Below are 13,910 nucleotides of genomic sequence, written 5' to 3'. Positions count from 1 at the left end.
TAGCCAACAACAGACATTTGAAGCAGTTTAACTCACCGCCTGCTTCCAAAGCACGACCGTGAACCTTTATCGCTGGGACCGCTCCGTCAAAAACACACTTCTTGTTGATTTCGTGAAGTCCTGACAGCAGTGACCGCGGAGATCCACTTTTGCGACACGACTGAAGCGATGTTGTGAAGCTTCCCGTCGTTTCTGCGTTCAAATCGGTTCAAATGCACACTGCCTTCCCGGAATGCTGTGCTGAAGCGTTGAAGTGGCTCGACGTCACCCATAGGAATAAAGTGGAGCGCGGCGTGACAGAAGTGTTGCGCGTCATGACTGGATCTGCACCTGAGAGAGTGTTTATGGGCGTGCATTTCCTCTCTCGCTCTAGTCACGCGCGCGCGCACCCTACCGGGAGAAGAGCCCGTACGGCCCATACAAGGACCTTCCGCTCTATCGACGTCAAGCCGAGCCATACTCGAAAAAAACTCTCCGAAACTTGTGAGAAACCGGAAGGAGTATTTTTAACACAGAAATACCCCATCAAACGTCTAACATTAGTTTTTGAAACTTTGTCTATGTTTAGGATGGGAATCCCAAGTCTTTAACAGTGTAAAAAGCTCAGTATGCATGAAACAGCATTTCACCCCCCCTTAAACAAATTTCCTTCATTGTATCAACATGACTTGTATCAAAATTGAAAGGCAATCAGGTTACTTACTTTTTTAAGGTCAACCAACAAAAACCAACAATTTTTTTTACAGTGTAGTGAATTTCACAAACAAATACCAAGCAACAGAGCATGCACTTTTTCAGCCTCGCTGGTTCCGAAAGTTTGACCACCCATTCATTTCTCTTAACCAGCCATCTATGAGCTAAATCAGCATTACAAACTTTGAATTTAAGCAAAAAAGTATTTGAAAATCAGACAAAAAGACTGTGTGCTTAACGGCGCCAGTGAGGGAAAGAACTACAATCCCATGAAGCCTTGCAAAAAAGCATGATCAAATTAAAAACGATGGAGGAATATAAAATGACATCCGTTTTTCTCTCATCCTAGCATTACATTATGATCACCCTCTAATTCACGCAAATGCTTTTAATTAATTCAAGGGCAACAAGTGAATGTCCTGACTATGTGACACACACCCAGGGGCGTAACTACTGGGGCCCGTGCGGCAGGGGGCCCCGCAGCGCACACGGGCCCATGCCCACATTGCAAACGGGCCCCTGGCGACAAAGTGACTCCGCAGAATATTGTGACACTCACATTTCAAATGAAAAGCACTGGTTTCAGATTTGAAAATCACACGGCTGCTGCGCTCTACCCGTCACGCTTAGGATACTGACCACCTTTTTCATCAGAGCATGTGAGCGGGGCACAGTTGCGTGACGCTCCGCTAGATATTCCGCTCTATGCAGTGAGCTCCACAATTCACTATAAAATGTGAATTATTTGATTTAAATCTAGCGATTTCAAGCTTTCTTTAGACGTATGTTTCATGTAATATCATAAATATACTGTATATCAGCATTATACTGACAACTCACTAAATGTTGGCTTTGAATATAGAGCAATTCAACTAAATATTGCCTAAAAATGATCTGTAATTATTATGAAACCACTGGTCAAATATGTTAAGTATATACATAAATGTATCATATTTTCTAGCAAGGCCTGAGAATAAAAGGTTTTAGTACAGAGAGTGTTCAGAACTCATTTCCAGGTATTCGTGCAGGTAAACACACATGTATCTGTTTTTTCCAACACTCATTGTCACACACGTGTCGCCTGCGGTTTGGAGACTGATGCTCTGTTGCCATGGAGCTACGGGACACAATTCAAGGATGCAGGATTCTCCCATCTAGTTTAAAGCATCTGCATTTTTCACATGCATGCAGATGTTCATAAAAAAATGTAAACATTGTGCGATCGAATCCTCGATTCTCTGATCCTTCTGCCCGGGTTCTTTATGGAAGCCAGCCGACTGAGAACTGAGAAGTGGAATGTGAGAACCTCGACCTGATGAATGTGGAGTCAAACTGTGAGAAGAGCTAAACAAACAGCAAACAGCTGTCCTACAGTACACATGACTCAGGTCGCCTGTCAACATCTGACTGAATCATCCGCGGTTTGTCATTTTCACTTCATGTCGGCATAAATATCAGTTTAAAAATGTATCTACAGAAGCAGAACACCGCTTGTATGATCATTCGGGTTATTTAAATCCTATATTTTCTATAAAATCAAGTTTTAACATTTCCTCTCAGTAAAACTGGAACTACTATATTACAGTACTATTATAAATTCTAAAATATCACGCATTTGGAATGTTGGAATGTAGATTTAAAAAAATTAAGATTCCAAAAAGGGTTTTCACAGCGATGCCACAGAGGAACCAGAACCTTTCAGCAGATAGTTCTAAAAAGAACCATTTTTTTCTTAATAAATAACGTTTTTCCATTATAAAGAACTCTTGAAAGGCATTTGACAGGTTCTATGGACGTTAAAGAACCCAACTGATCCATTAATAATGAATAACTACACAGGAACAAATGATTAATGCACTATTAACACTCTAGTAACTACTATTTCCTAACAAGAAGCCCTGATTAAGAAATGAGTGAGTAATAGTGCTCAGTTGAATGTGGTGGCTCACTATTAGCTAATCAGTAATACTATTTTTTTCAGAGGACTTCTAAGAACTACTGTATTCAAGTTCATAATTAACATGAATAATGCTTCATTTAGGCTATAATTAATTCTAAATTTGGTCATAGTAACCCAATATTAATGAAGTCTTACAAAATCCTTTAGAAGTAATTACTAATTATTTGGATCAGTATTCTACAGTGAAGATCATAAAAACCCTAAAAATGACTCGTGTTTTTCCAAAAACTAACAAAAACCTCAAAAGCTTACAATGACTTCAATATTAGGGAGTTATAATGTTTTTCACTTCATAATACTGATCCAAATAATTAGTAATTTTTTTTAAAGATTTGGTAATACCCCAGTAGTGGGTTGCCCCCCAAAAAATATACATTATGCATTATTTATGTTAACACTAATGAATCTGTATATAGTTCTTAGTCATCTGGGAGGAGTGTAAATTAGAGTGTTAATAGTGTATTACTCAGTTGTTCTTGTGTAGTTATGCATGCCATGAATGATGGAACAGTTTTCTAAAGTGGTACCGAACATTCTACATTCTAATTCTAAGAACATTCTAATCAGAATCTGTTGGGACTAGTTCCGAATTATAATAAAAAATCCAATGAAACCAGTATAGGCTACAAATGATTGGATTACTGATGACACAGTGTGTTATTGCATAGTTTGTAGTAGATTAAATCCTAACAAAAGCAGCATGGATCTGCAAACACACACACACACCTGCAGCTGGCTTAAGGAAAAGCCTCTTATGCACCTGACATCAGACTGAGATCCACACACACACACACACACACACACACACTGGCTCCATATATCAGCAGTGAAAGCTGCTGGGCATGTCAGCATACATAAACGCGTGCATTGCAGCAGTGATGTTAAATGTGCTCATCATCATCTTCACCACCACCGTTACTCACGATCAGAGGAAGAGTGCGCTCCTCCAGCCTGCCGGAGGAGGATTTCTGCCCGAGGTTCTTCAGCTGGGAGCCCGATGAGGAGGATGAGGAAGAGGAGGATGGTTTGCTGTCCTGCCACAGGTAATAGAAGGTGCCGAGGATCCAGGCCACGGTGAGGATGAGGATGGCGTTGGCCCGAATCCTGCGCATCATGAGCGGCTCCGAGCGCTTGGCGACCCGCTCCGTGTGTGTGTGTGTGTGTGTGTGTGTGTGTGTGTGTGTTGTCGGCGATGAGGATGATGATGATGAAGCCGTGCGCAGTGAACAGCCTTTCCAGACTAGAGCTGCGCTGATCGAGCGGATCCCCGGCGGGTTTCGCGCAGGTCCTAGAGCCCGCCTCGCCTCACAGATCACATCACGTGTGCCAAGCGTAGTGACTTTCAGATGAGAGTTGTTTAAAATATTTTATTAAAAAAAGAAACAAACAAACAAAAGTGTTTTTTGTCATATGTAAACAAAGGCCTATTATAAATTGCCCATTAACATTTAAACTGCTACTGAATATGCTGTTGTCTCCAATGCTATTCCCTCTGTGAGTTTTCTTCTGCAAGGTTCTCCATTTCCATGGCCATGTACTTACACTTTAAGCCTAACTGACACAATGGTCGGAAATGTATGCTTCTCTGTAGAGCAACAAAACAAGAATTATAAAATCAGAGCTCTCTTCCAGAGAGCGATAATAACAATTCCTTATGTAGCCCTAATGCCATACTGGAAAAATATTGTAGAGAATTTACAGTGGGAGAAAGTATGGTCTTTGTCTCATAAGTATCTGCTTAGCCTACTAATAAAGTAAAAGAAATAACATATAAACTAATTCACAAATGTTACCCAACCAAAGTCAATCTTAGTAAACATCAATCCGACATTGAAGTGGATTGCAGTTTCTGTCACTCTTGAGGAAGATGTCATTCACTTGTTTTGGCAATGTACCCACACAGAGAAATTTTGGTCAGATTTGTTAATGTTTATTCAATCTTATTTTGTGAGTGACTTTTCTTTCTGTTTTAAAGACGTTTTCTTTGGTTTGTTTGACTACTCAAAAGAGAGCATAGGGAAATATTACATCAATAATTTGATTTTCTTACTAGCTAAATTCCATATACATAAACAAAAATGTTCTGGCTCTAAACCTCTCTTTTCTCTATTCAAAGATGATCTAGAGAAGTATATGGGAACTATCCAAAGCTCTGTTAATCCCAAAGCAATTAAAACTGTATCTCTATATTCAGCCTTCTTGTCCTCTTAAGATGTAAGTTTTTTTTTTTTTTGTCTCTGTATCTTTTTATCTTTATTTGTGTGTATGTGTGTTTCCATGTCTATATGTAATGCTTTGATATTGTAATGTTTTATAATGTTGAATAATAAAAAAAAACAAATAAAAAAAACATTTAAACTCTTAAAACAGTTCGTTCATTTATTCATTTTCTACAAATGATCTGTGAAAGGGATTCAGAAAATACTAGTGACTGACACCCACAGAAGGTGAAACTGAACATAAAGTTTTATTTCATTATTTTTTTAAATGAGATTCACAATTTTTACTGTACAAAAAGTTGTCGCCTTAAATTTTTAAGTACAATCAACTTAGATGTTTAAGTCATTTAAACTTAAATGACATTAAAGGCACAATGTGTAAGATTTTTGTATTACAATATTGATTTCTAGAACAATGTTATTTGTTTTGTTGACTTGTGTACTTACATTGTCACAAGTGTTTCCAAGAATGTTTAAATCCAGAGAAATCAGCGATTTTAATCAGGACACGGATTATATCCGTGCGTCACCTATCAGTGACATCATACCCGCTTTACCCTCGATTTCAGGTTTTATTTTGTAGAAACCATGGAAACACCAGAGACTTTAATATATGATGTGTTTAATTAGACAGGTGAGCAACTTTTGGATACATTTATCGACAGAAAATTATTGTACAGTAATACAGCATTTTCTCCATCGTACAATATGTTTTAAAATTAATTGCATGCCATTTAGCAACATAGCTAATCCAGCATTTATTAATATGATATTCTAAGTGTCTCATAGCAGCCATGCAGCGAACACAGAGTAGCATCATAACATTATTTTCAGCACGCTTAAATGTATCTAATATGATAAAATAGCACTGCATTACCACACATACATACAGTATGAGCGGAAGTGGAAGCACTCGTCTGTGGCAGAATAAAAGCTCTGCTCTCCAGAAAGCGTGTCAAAACTTTCAAACTTTCCCTTGAGCTTTTGATACATAAAAGGTCATGGTAATATAAGAATATCCTGTAAGTTTCAGAGCTGAAAACTTGTTAGTCAAAGAAAAGCTTTTATAGAAACGAGAGTTCTCAGAATATGTCAAAACCGCCTGTTTCTGTAGCCCCACCACTGACTCGTGGAGCTAAACGGATCGAGCTACCGAGCAATAAGCTTCCTTTGGATCCTAATATTAGGAATGTATGGTTCAACTTTATTTTTAATGAAGATCCAGCTCACATGGGGAAGACGTGTTCATTTCACTGCGGAATCGTTTGTAAACAAATCTCAGGTTGATGCTGGATTTGCAGACATATTGAGATCAAAACACAAAGCTGTGGAAGCCTTGGATCCGACAGGAATGGTGCAACACACTTATGTGAGTAAAACATGTGTTTTTTATATCTAATAGTATTGCATTGTTACAGATTGTTTTCGGTTACACTATAATACAAATTAGGGAAAAAAAACAGATACATTAGAAATAAACCTAATTGAGGATCATTTATCAGGCTGTCACAAGCTGTAATATCTATATTTGAGGTGTTCTTGGTTCATTTTCGAAACAATTCCCCACATGTACTGACGGGGGAGTCAAAACTCATTAAATATGCAAAACTGTTATCCAATCATAGCAGTGGACGTTAAGCTGTTTTATTTTCTATTTATTTTAAATGAGATTCACAATTTGTATAACTTGGTTCTTGCCAAAACTTTGTGTGAAATCTAAAAAAATTAATGAAATGAAAAGAAAAACAAAAATTATGCCAAAATGGGTCATAAGGTTGAAAGTGAGGGACAGATTCGTTTAGAAATCGGTGTTTAGAGTCAGTCTGATTAACTTATTTCTCATATAGTCTATATATAATAAAGCAATAAAATGAATTAAATTAGAATACAGTTTTATACAATTATTTGTTCGTTTTTTTTTCTTAAAGCAGGACTGATTTTGAGACTGACTAAAAACTAGCCACTGCAGTCTGTGTATCTATATTTGATACATTAAGTTTGATACAAATGCCATTTTAATATGTTTATAAGCAACTGAAAAAAGCACAAGAAGCCCCAGAAGGTGAACGAAATTAAGTACTTTATTTAGCAAGAATTGATCAAAACTTCCAATTGATCAAAGAATCCTGAAACAAATCAGTTTCCACAAAAATATAAAACACTGATAATATTCAAAAAACATTTTGAAAGCTGCAAATCATCATAGAATGATTTCTGAAGGATCATATGACACTGAAGACTGGAGTAACGATGCTAAAAATTAGAAGTTATTTTAAATTGTAACAATATTTCACGATATTACGGTGTTTCTGTATTTGTGATCACAGAAATGCAGCCTCAGTAAGCAGAAGACTACTTTTTCAGAAACATTAGACATTTTACCGACCTCAAACATTTGAACAGTATTGTACAGAAGCCCTGAACGGCTTTATATAAGCCTTGTTAAGTATAACAAGTATATTTATGGTATAATATAAGTTTTTTGATGTCATTAATATGCATTTCTATACGGGGTACATATATTCATATTATTTAACCCCCACAGATTAAATTGGCTGTTGCATTATAAAATGCAATAGCAACAGTGTGTTCATATTCCTTCGATTTTCTATTCTATTCTATTCTATTCTATTCTATTCTATTCTATTCTATTCTATTCTATTCTATTCTATTCTATTCTATTCTATTCAATTCATGTGACACTTAAAGGAAATTAAGGTGAGAGGACTCAAGTGCAGAAAATGATCATTTATTGACAAAAAAATAAAACATAAACACAAAACAAAACCCATGAGGGGGAAAACATTAACTTGAAATAGATAAACTGAAACCATACCAACACAGGGAACCGGGAGACATAGACAGTACAAAGATCTGACAAAGACTGACAAACACAGGGAGCTATAAAAGGAAGAAATCAAGAGGGAACAGGTGGGAGAAATCAAACACTAATCAGATAACAAGGGGGAGGGATCAGACAATGACAGGAGCACATGCTCAAAATAACAAAACCCACATGTGCACACAAGACAGGACAGGCATTCTGACACTACCCCCTCCTTAAGGAGCGTCTACCAGACGCTCCTCTAGGGACGGAAGGGACGGACCAGGGAGGGACGGACCAAGGCGGGACGGACCAAGGCGGGACGGGAGGGACAGACCAAGGCAGGACGGGAGAGACGGACCAAGGCTGAACGGGAGGGACAGACCAAGGCAGGACGGGAGGGACGGACCAAGGCGGGACGGGAGGGACGGACCAAGGCGGGACGGACCAAGGCAGGACGGGGGGAACGGACCAAGGCGTGGGCGGGAGGGACAGACCAAGGCAGGACGGGAGGGACAGACCAAGGCGGGACGGGAGGGACAGACCAAGGCGGGACGGGAGGGACAGACCAGGGCGGGATGGGAGGGACGGACCAAGGCGGGACAGGAGGGACAGACCAAGGCGGGATGGGAGGGACGAACCAAGGTGGGATGGGGGGGACAGACCTAGGTGGGACGGGAGGGACGGACCAGGGCGGGATGGGAGGTACAGGCCAGGGCAGGACGGGAGGGACAGACCAGGGTGGGACAGGAAGAACAGACAAGGAAAGAACAGACAAGGGAGGGGTAAATAAGGGAGGAACGGGGAAAATTAAAAGGTTCAGGAGGCCATGGTGGCCCACAAAGTTCAAGCGGCCAGGATGGCCCACCGAGGCCAGACGGCCAGGGTGGCGTGGGCAGATCAGTGCGCCTCGATGGCGCGGGCAGAGCAGGGTGGTGCAGGCAGGGCGGTGCAGGCAGGGCAGTGCAGGCAGGGCAGGGCAGGGTGCCTCAACGGCGCAGGCAGAGCAGGGCGGCGCAGACATGGCGGCGCAGGCAGGGCAGGGTGCCTCAACGGCGCAGGCAGGGCAGGGCGCCGGGGAAACTTCTCCGGTCCGGCAGTGTCCACCGGAACAGAGTCCACCGGCACGAAGTCCACTGTAACACGATCCACCGGCACTGGGACCACCGGCGCTGGCACCACCGGAACACGATCCAACGGAACACGATTCACCGGAACCGATCCACCGGCACTAGGACCACCGGAACACGATCCACCGGAGTGGGCATGGAGGAAGCCTTTCTCATCCTCTGCCTCGGGGCCACTGGAGCGTGGACAACAGATCTTGGGACCGCCAGGGCAGGGCCTGTCTCCCTGACGGCTCTGTCCTGCTGGCGGGCAATAGCCTCCACCATCGCCTCAAAGGTGCATCCATCATATGCCCTCCTGAGCCCCCACTCCATGGGCTCATCTAGAGCATAATTAAAAAGGTCCTTGAGCAGAGAGTCACTGAGCTTCAGCCCCTTGGCTGTCCTTGCAAACTTCCTGACCTCCTCGCCCTCCTGGTGGAGTAGTTGGAGGACTCAGAACCGCAGAATACTCTCAGTGAGGACAGGTGGTGAGTGCACACAAGACAAGACAGGCATGTGACAATTCTATTCTATTCTATTCTATTCTATTCTATTCTATTCTATTCTATTCTATTCTATTCTATTCTATTCTATTCTAGAGATAAGACATGCCAAAGTTATTTCCAGCAAAAGCTCAAACGTGTTTCTTGCAGTAGTCCTGCTGTTTTCTTCATTAGCAGCATAAAGAACATCAGATTACACTCTGGGTTACACCTCTGAAGGTTACACCTCTGATTGCTACACCTCTGCAGGTTACACCTCTGATACCCCTTTTCCACCAAGGCAGCGCTGGTGCTAGTTCAGAGCCAGAGCCTAGTTTCAAATCGGTTCTTTGTGTTTCCACAGCCAAAGCACCAGCTCCGAGCCAGGAAAAGAGGTTCTTAAATAGCACCAAAACATTGCTGGGCTAGAAGTAAACCGCTTACGTCAGGCGCTGGGGGCATGGTCAGCAAGATGAACACAAACTTGAGATCCGCCATTTTTTAAATACCAGCCAATGGAGCTAATAGCTGCTGCTCGTTTCTAATCACCGTCTATACAAATTACTGCGAAATGCGTTGGATTCACTGTGTTTTGATGCTAATGATTTACGATGTCGAATCCATAGTAACGCAACGTTTAGCATTGTTGATGGAAGGCTCGTTCGAGATGCATCTGCGCTGTGACATCGCCTAATGACATCAAAGTAACAACGAGAGCAAACGACTCTTTATGCTTTTGAATCGCTCGCGCAGTATTTGGATATCATATGTGGGTTGGTCTGCGCAGCGTCGATGCATTAGATAGAACATGCCTGGAAATTGTGTGTGTGTGTATGTTAGTGATTCCCGCTGCCTCGTTAGCAGTAGAGTCCTGCAACGAGTTGGGTACCCGCGGGCATAAAAGTGGCTAAAACGGGTGGATTGTGACATTTATAAAATACATGGGCGGGGGTGCAGGCGGATAATTAATTCCGTGCGGGCGGGTAGAAGCGCGGAAGAAAAATATGTGCAAAATTTGTCATCTGTGACAAATTTGACTCACCTGAGCCACACCGGTCTCAAATCCTCTCATGAGGGAGCTCGGTGGCATATAAGGATGAGAGATCACCAGACCTGGATTTTACGTTGAGTTGTGTTTATGTTTTATGTGTGTGCATGGCAGATGTCCATGAGGGGCAGCGTTACTTTTGCTTTATTTGGTTAAGTCTTTTAAATGTTCGCTGGTTCTCGAAAAACGATCCGGTCGTCCTTCTTCCCCCCAAACATACTGTATTACAATTTCTATGTCCAATTTACCATTACACATACACGCAACAACGATATGCCATTTAATCCATCAAGTCACCACCACTGCGACTTTTGTTGATGCCTTTCGTAGCCCAGATGGAGCGAGCATTGCAGGATTAGCAATGGATGAAGTAAAAAGAAAATTGGTGAGTGAAATATATAAAATTGTTGACAACGAGTCTATAAAGGCACTTAAGCCTGTTTCTTTAGCCCATTCATGACGCTGTTGTGATGTTGAGAGAGATGCAAGATAAAAAAATAAAAAACATTTTAATTGGAATGATTTTAGCATGTGTGATTTATTGCGGGCACGGATCGGGTAACAGGCAAATATTAACAGGTCTGGGATGGACCTGTGCAGGACTCTGGTATGATGTAAGACCTGGCTCTGTTGTGGCTCTTAGCATGTGGAAAAGCAAACGGTTCTTAGAAGGCTCTCAAGTCAAACCAACTTAGAACTGACACTAGCACTGCCTCCGAACTAGCACCAGGTTCATTCTGGTGGAAAAGGGGTATGAAGGTTACACCTCTGATTGTTACACCTCTGAAGGTTACGCCTCTGAAGGTTACGCCTCTGAAGGTTAACCCCTGAAGGTTACACCTCTGCAGGTTACACCTCTAAAGGTTACGCCTCTTAAGGTTACACCTTTGAAGGTTACACCTCTCCAGGTTAACCCTCTGAAAGTTACACCTCTAAAGGTTACACCTCTGAAGGTTACACCTCTAAAGGCTACACCTCTGCAGGTTACACCTCTGCAGGTTACGCCTCTGAAGGTTACACCTCTGAAAGTTACGCCTCTGCAGCTTACGCCTCTGAAGGTTACACCTCTGCAGGTTACGCTTCTGTAAGTTACACCTCTGAAGGTTACACCTCTGCAGGTTACACCTCTAAAGGTTACACCTCTGCAGGTTACACCTCTGCAGGTTACACCTGCAGGTTACGCCTCTGAAGGTTACACCTCTGAAGGTTATGTCTCTGCAGGTTACGCCTCTGAAGGTTACACTGTGGCAGGAGGGGCGTGGTTTCGCGAGGTCTGTAGCGGGAGAGAGGAGGCGGAGCCGAGCGGTGAGTAAGTAGGTCAAGTGCAGATCACTAACACCTGTGTCTGTTTGCAGTAATTGGCATGGAGAGACAGCATTTAAACCCCAGCAGAACAGAGAGAGAGAGAGAGAGACCTGGACTGGGACTTCGCGTGCACAGCAGAGAAACTGAGAGAAACTGAGAAAGAAAGTCGAATAGAGAAGGAGCGATCCATATCGTGGAGAAACTGAGTTTTGCACACACACACACATATGTGTGACTGTTATTTGTTTTTGAACAAGACTGAATAAAGAGAGCGAGTCCCAGTCAAAGCCGACCCCGTCTTCTTCCTTCACATCCCCACGAACGTTCGTTACACTGGTGCCGAAACCCGGGAAGGAAGAAGATCGCAGCCGCCATGCAGACCCCGCCGAAGACGCCATTTGCGGACATCGTCTAGTCGCTCGCCGGTCTTCACCAGGAACAACACCAAAACCTGCTGGCCGTGAGGGAGGACCACGAAAAGCGCTTTGAAGTCCTCCTTCGCACTCAGCATGAAGACCGGGAGCTGTTCCGGAGATAGATCGACCGGGAGATTCGGGCCACCCCCCCCCCCCCCCCCCCCGCTACATCCGACTCGGCGACCCTGTTCCAGCTCTCGAAGATGGGGCCCGAGGATGACCCGGAGGCATTCATCGACCTCTTCGAGAGGTCCGCCGAGTCCAGGGGATGGCCCTGCTCGGACTGGCCTATGCGGCTCCTGCCATTGCTGTCCGGGGAGGCGCAGGTAGCCGCCCACCAACTGCCAGTCCGGAATCTCCTGGTCTATGAAGACCTAAAACGCGCCATTCTACAGCGGGTCGGCTGGAGTCTGGAACAACATCGACAGCGGTTCCGGACCCTGACCCTCGACGACTCCGGCCGGCCCTTCGCGCACCAGCTCCGGGACTCCTGCTGCAAGTGGCTGATGGCAGGTGGAAGCGACGTCGATGGCATCATAGATCGAGTGGTACTGGAGCAGTTCGTCGCGCGGCTTACCAAACAGACCGCGCAATGGGTCCAATGCCACCGCCCGATGTCGCTGAACCAGGCCATCCAATTGGCGGAGGATCAGCTGGTGGCGTGCCTCGGGGTCGGCGAACACTTACCATCTGCTTCTCTCTCTCTCTCTCCTGCTACCAATCCCCCTCTCTCTCGCCCTATCCCTTTTCCCAGGTCTCGCGGGGGAGTGCCGCCCAAACCGGCCCCAAGATGGTGGACGGGCGGATCTGGGGAGCCTCAGCCACCTCCCCGCCCGGCACCGAGGGGAGGGGCGACAGCGGCGGACACTGTCTCTTCTCCCTCCAATCCCGCCCTCTCTCCACGCCAATCTGTTGACCTGCTTCCAGCCACTAGGGCGGCGGTGAGGCCTGGGCCAGCTTGTTGGCGCTGTGGGGATCCGGGACATTTCATTGATCAGTGCCCCATAATGGAGGTGGGCACGCTGGTCCGGGTCCCCGACGCGCCGCAAGCTGCCCTCGATCAAGCTGGATTGTACCTAATACCTGGGAGTATCAAGGGGGGTACTTATCAGGCTTTGGTGGATTCAGGTTGTAACCAGACCTCCATCCACCAAAGCCTGATACAGCCCAAGGCATTGGGTAACAGCCGCACGGTTACGGTGAGGTGTGTACACGGGGAAGTGGTGAAGTATCCTTTAGTGCCGGTCGATATTCAATTTCGGGGACAAAAGCATAGTGTGGAGGGTGCAGTTAACCCGCATCTCCAGCATCCGTTGATTCTGGGAACCAATTGGCAAGCATTCCATAAATTATTAGGGCAGTTATGTGCGGATGCCTCTTGGGGGAAGGATATGCAGCGGAGGGAGGCGGTCGCTCAGTTGGGAGAGGTGGATTCGGGACCTCGGGAAGCTGTTTCAGGGGAACCGAGTGGTCTGGAGATGGCTCCTCTCACAGATCGCGATGACTTTCCCCTGGAACAGTCCCAAGATGAAACGCTTAGGCTCCCCGGCCTGAGTCGGGCGGTGGGGGTATGTGGCAGGAGGGGCGTGGTTTCGCGAAGTCTGTAGCGGGAGAGAGGAGGCGGAGCCGAGCGGTGAGTAAGTAGGTCAAGTGCAGATCACTAACACCTGTGTCTGTTTGCAGTAATTGGCGTGGAGAGACAGCATTTAAACCCCAGTAGAACAGAGAGAGAGAGAGAGAGAGAGACCTGGACTGGGACTTTGCGTGCACAGCAGAGAAACTGAGAGAAACTGAGAGAAACTGAGAAAGAAAGTCGAATAGAGAAGGAGCGATCCATATCGTGGAGAAACTGAG

The 13,910-nt window shown here is 44.5% G+C and overlaps 1 protein-coding gene across 3 annotated transcripts in view; it reads right to left on the bottom strand.

Annotated features, from left to right (window-relative positions):
* The window catches only part of galnt16 (UDP-N-acetyl-alpha-D-galactosamine:polypeptide N-acetylgalactosaminyltransferase 16), an 82,309-nt gene extending 78,353 nt beyond the window's left edge, over window positions 1-3,956 (bottom strand). Inside the window, exon 1 of one of the 3 annotated variants that reach the window (XR_010908102.1) lies at window positions 3,577-3,956. Coding sequence is in view for 2 of the 3 variants with exons in the window: in XM_067456206.1 (XP_067312307.1) it covers window positions 3,577-3,768 (192 nt within the window). In the remaining variant the exon portion in view is untranslated. The remainder of the gene's footprint in view (window positions 1-3,576) is intronic. The other 2 variants (XM_067456206.1, XM_067456207.1) reach the window with 2 other exon arrangements.
* Window positions 3,957-13,910: the final 9,954 nt, after the last annotated feature.

The sequence above is a fragment of the Pseudorasbora parva genome, chromosome 10 (assembly GCF_024679245.1).
Source record: "Pseudorasbora parva isolate DD20220531a chromosome 10, ASM2467924v1, whole genome shotgun sequence".
NCBI classification, from domain to species: Eukaryota; Metazoa; Chordata; class Actinopteri; order Cypriniformes; family Gobionidae; genus Pseudorasbora; species Pseudorasbora parva.
Note: the sequence above shows the minus strand (reverse complement) of the source record. Positions and strands in the feature narration are given on the sequence as shown.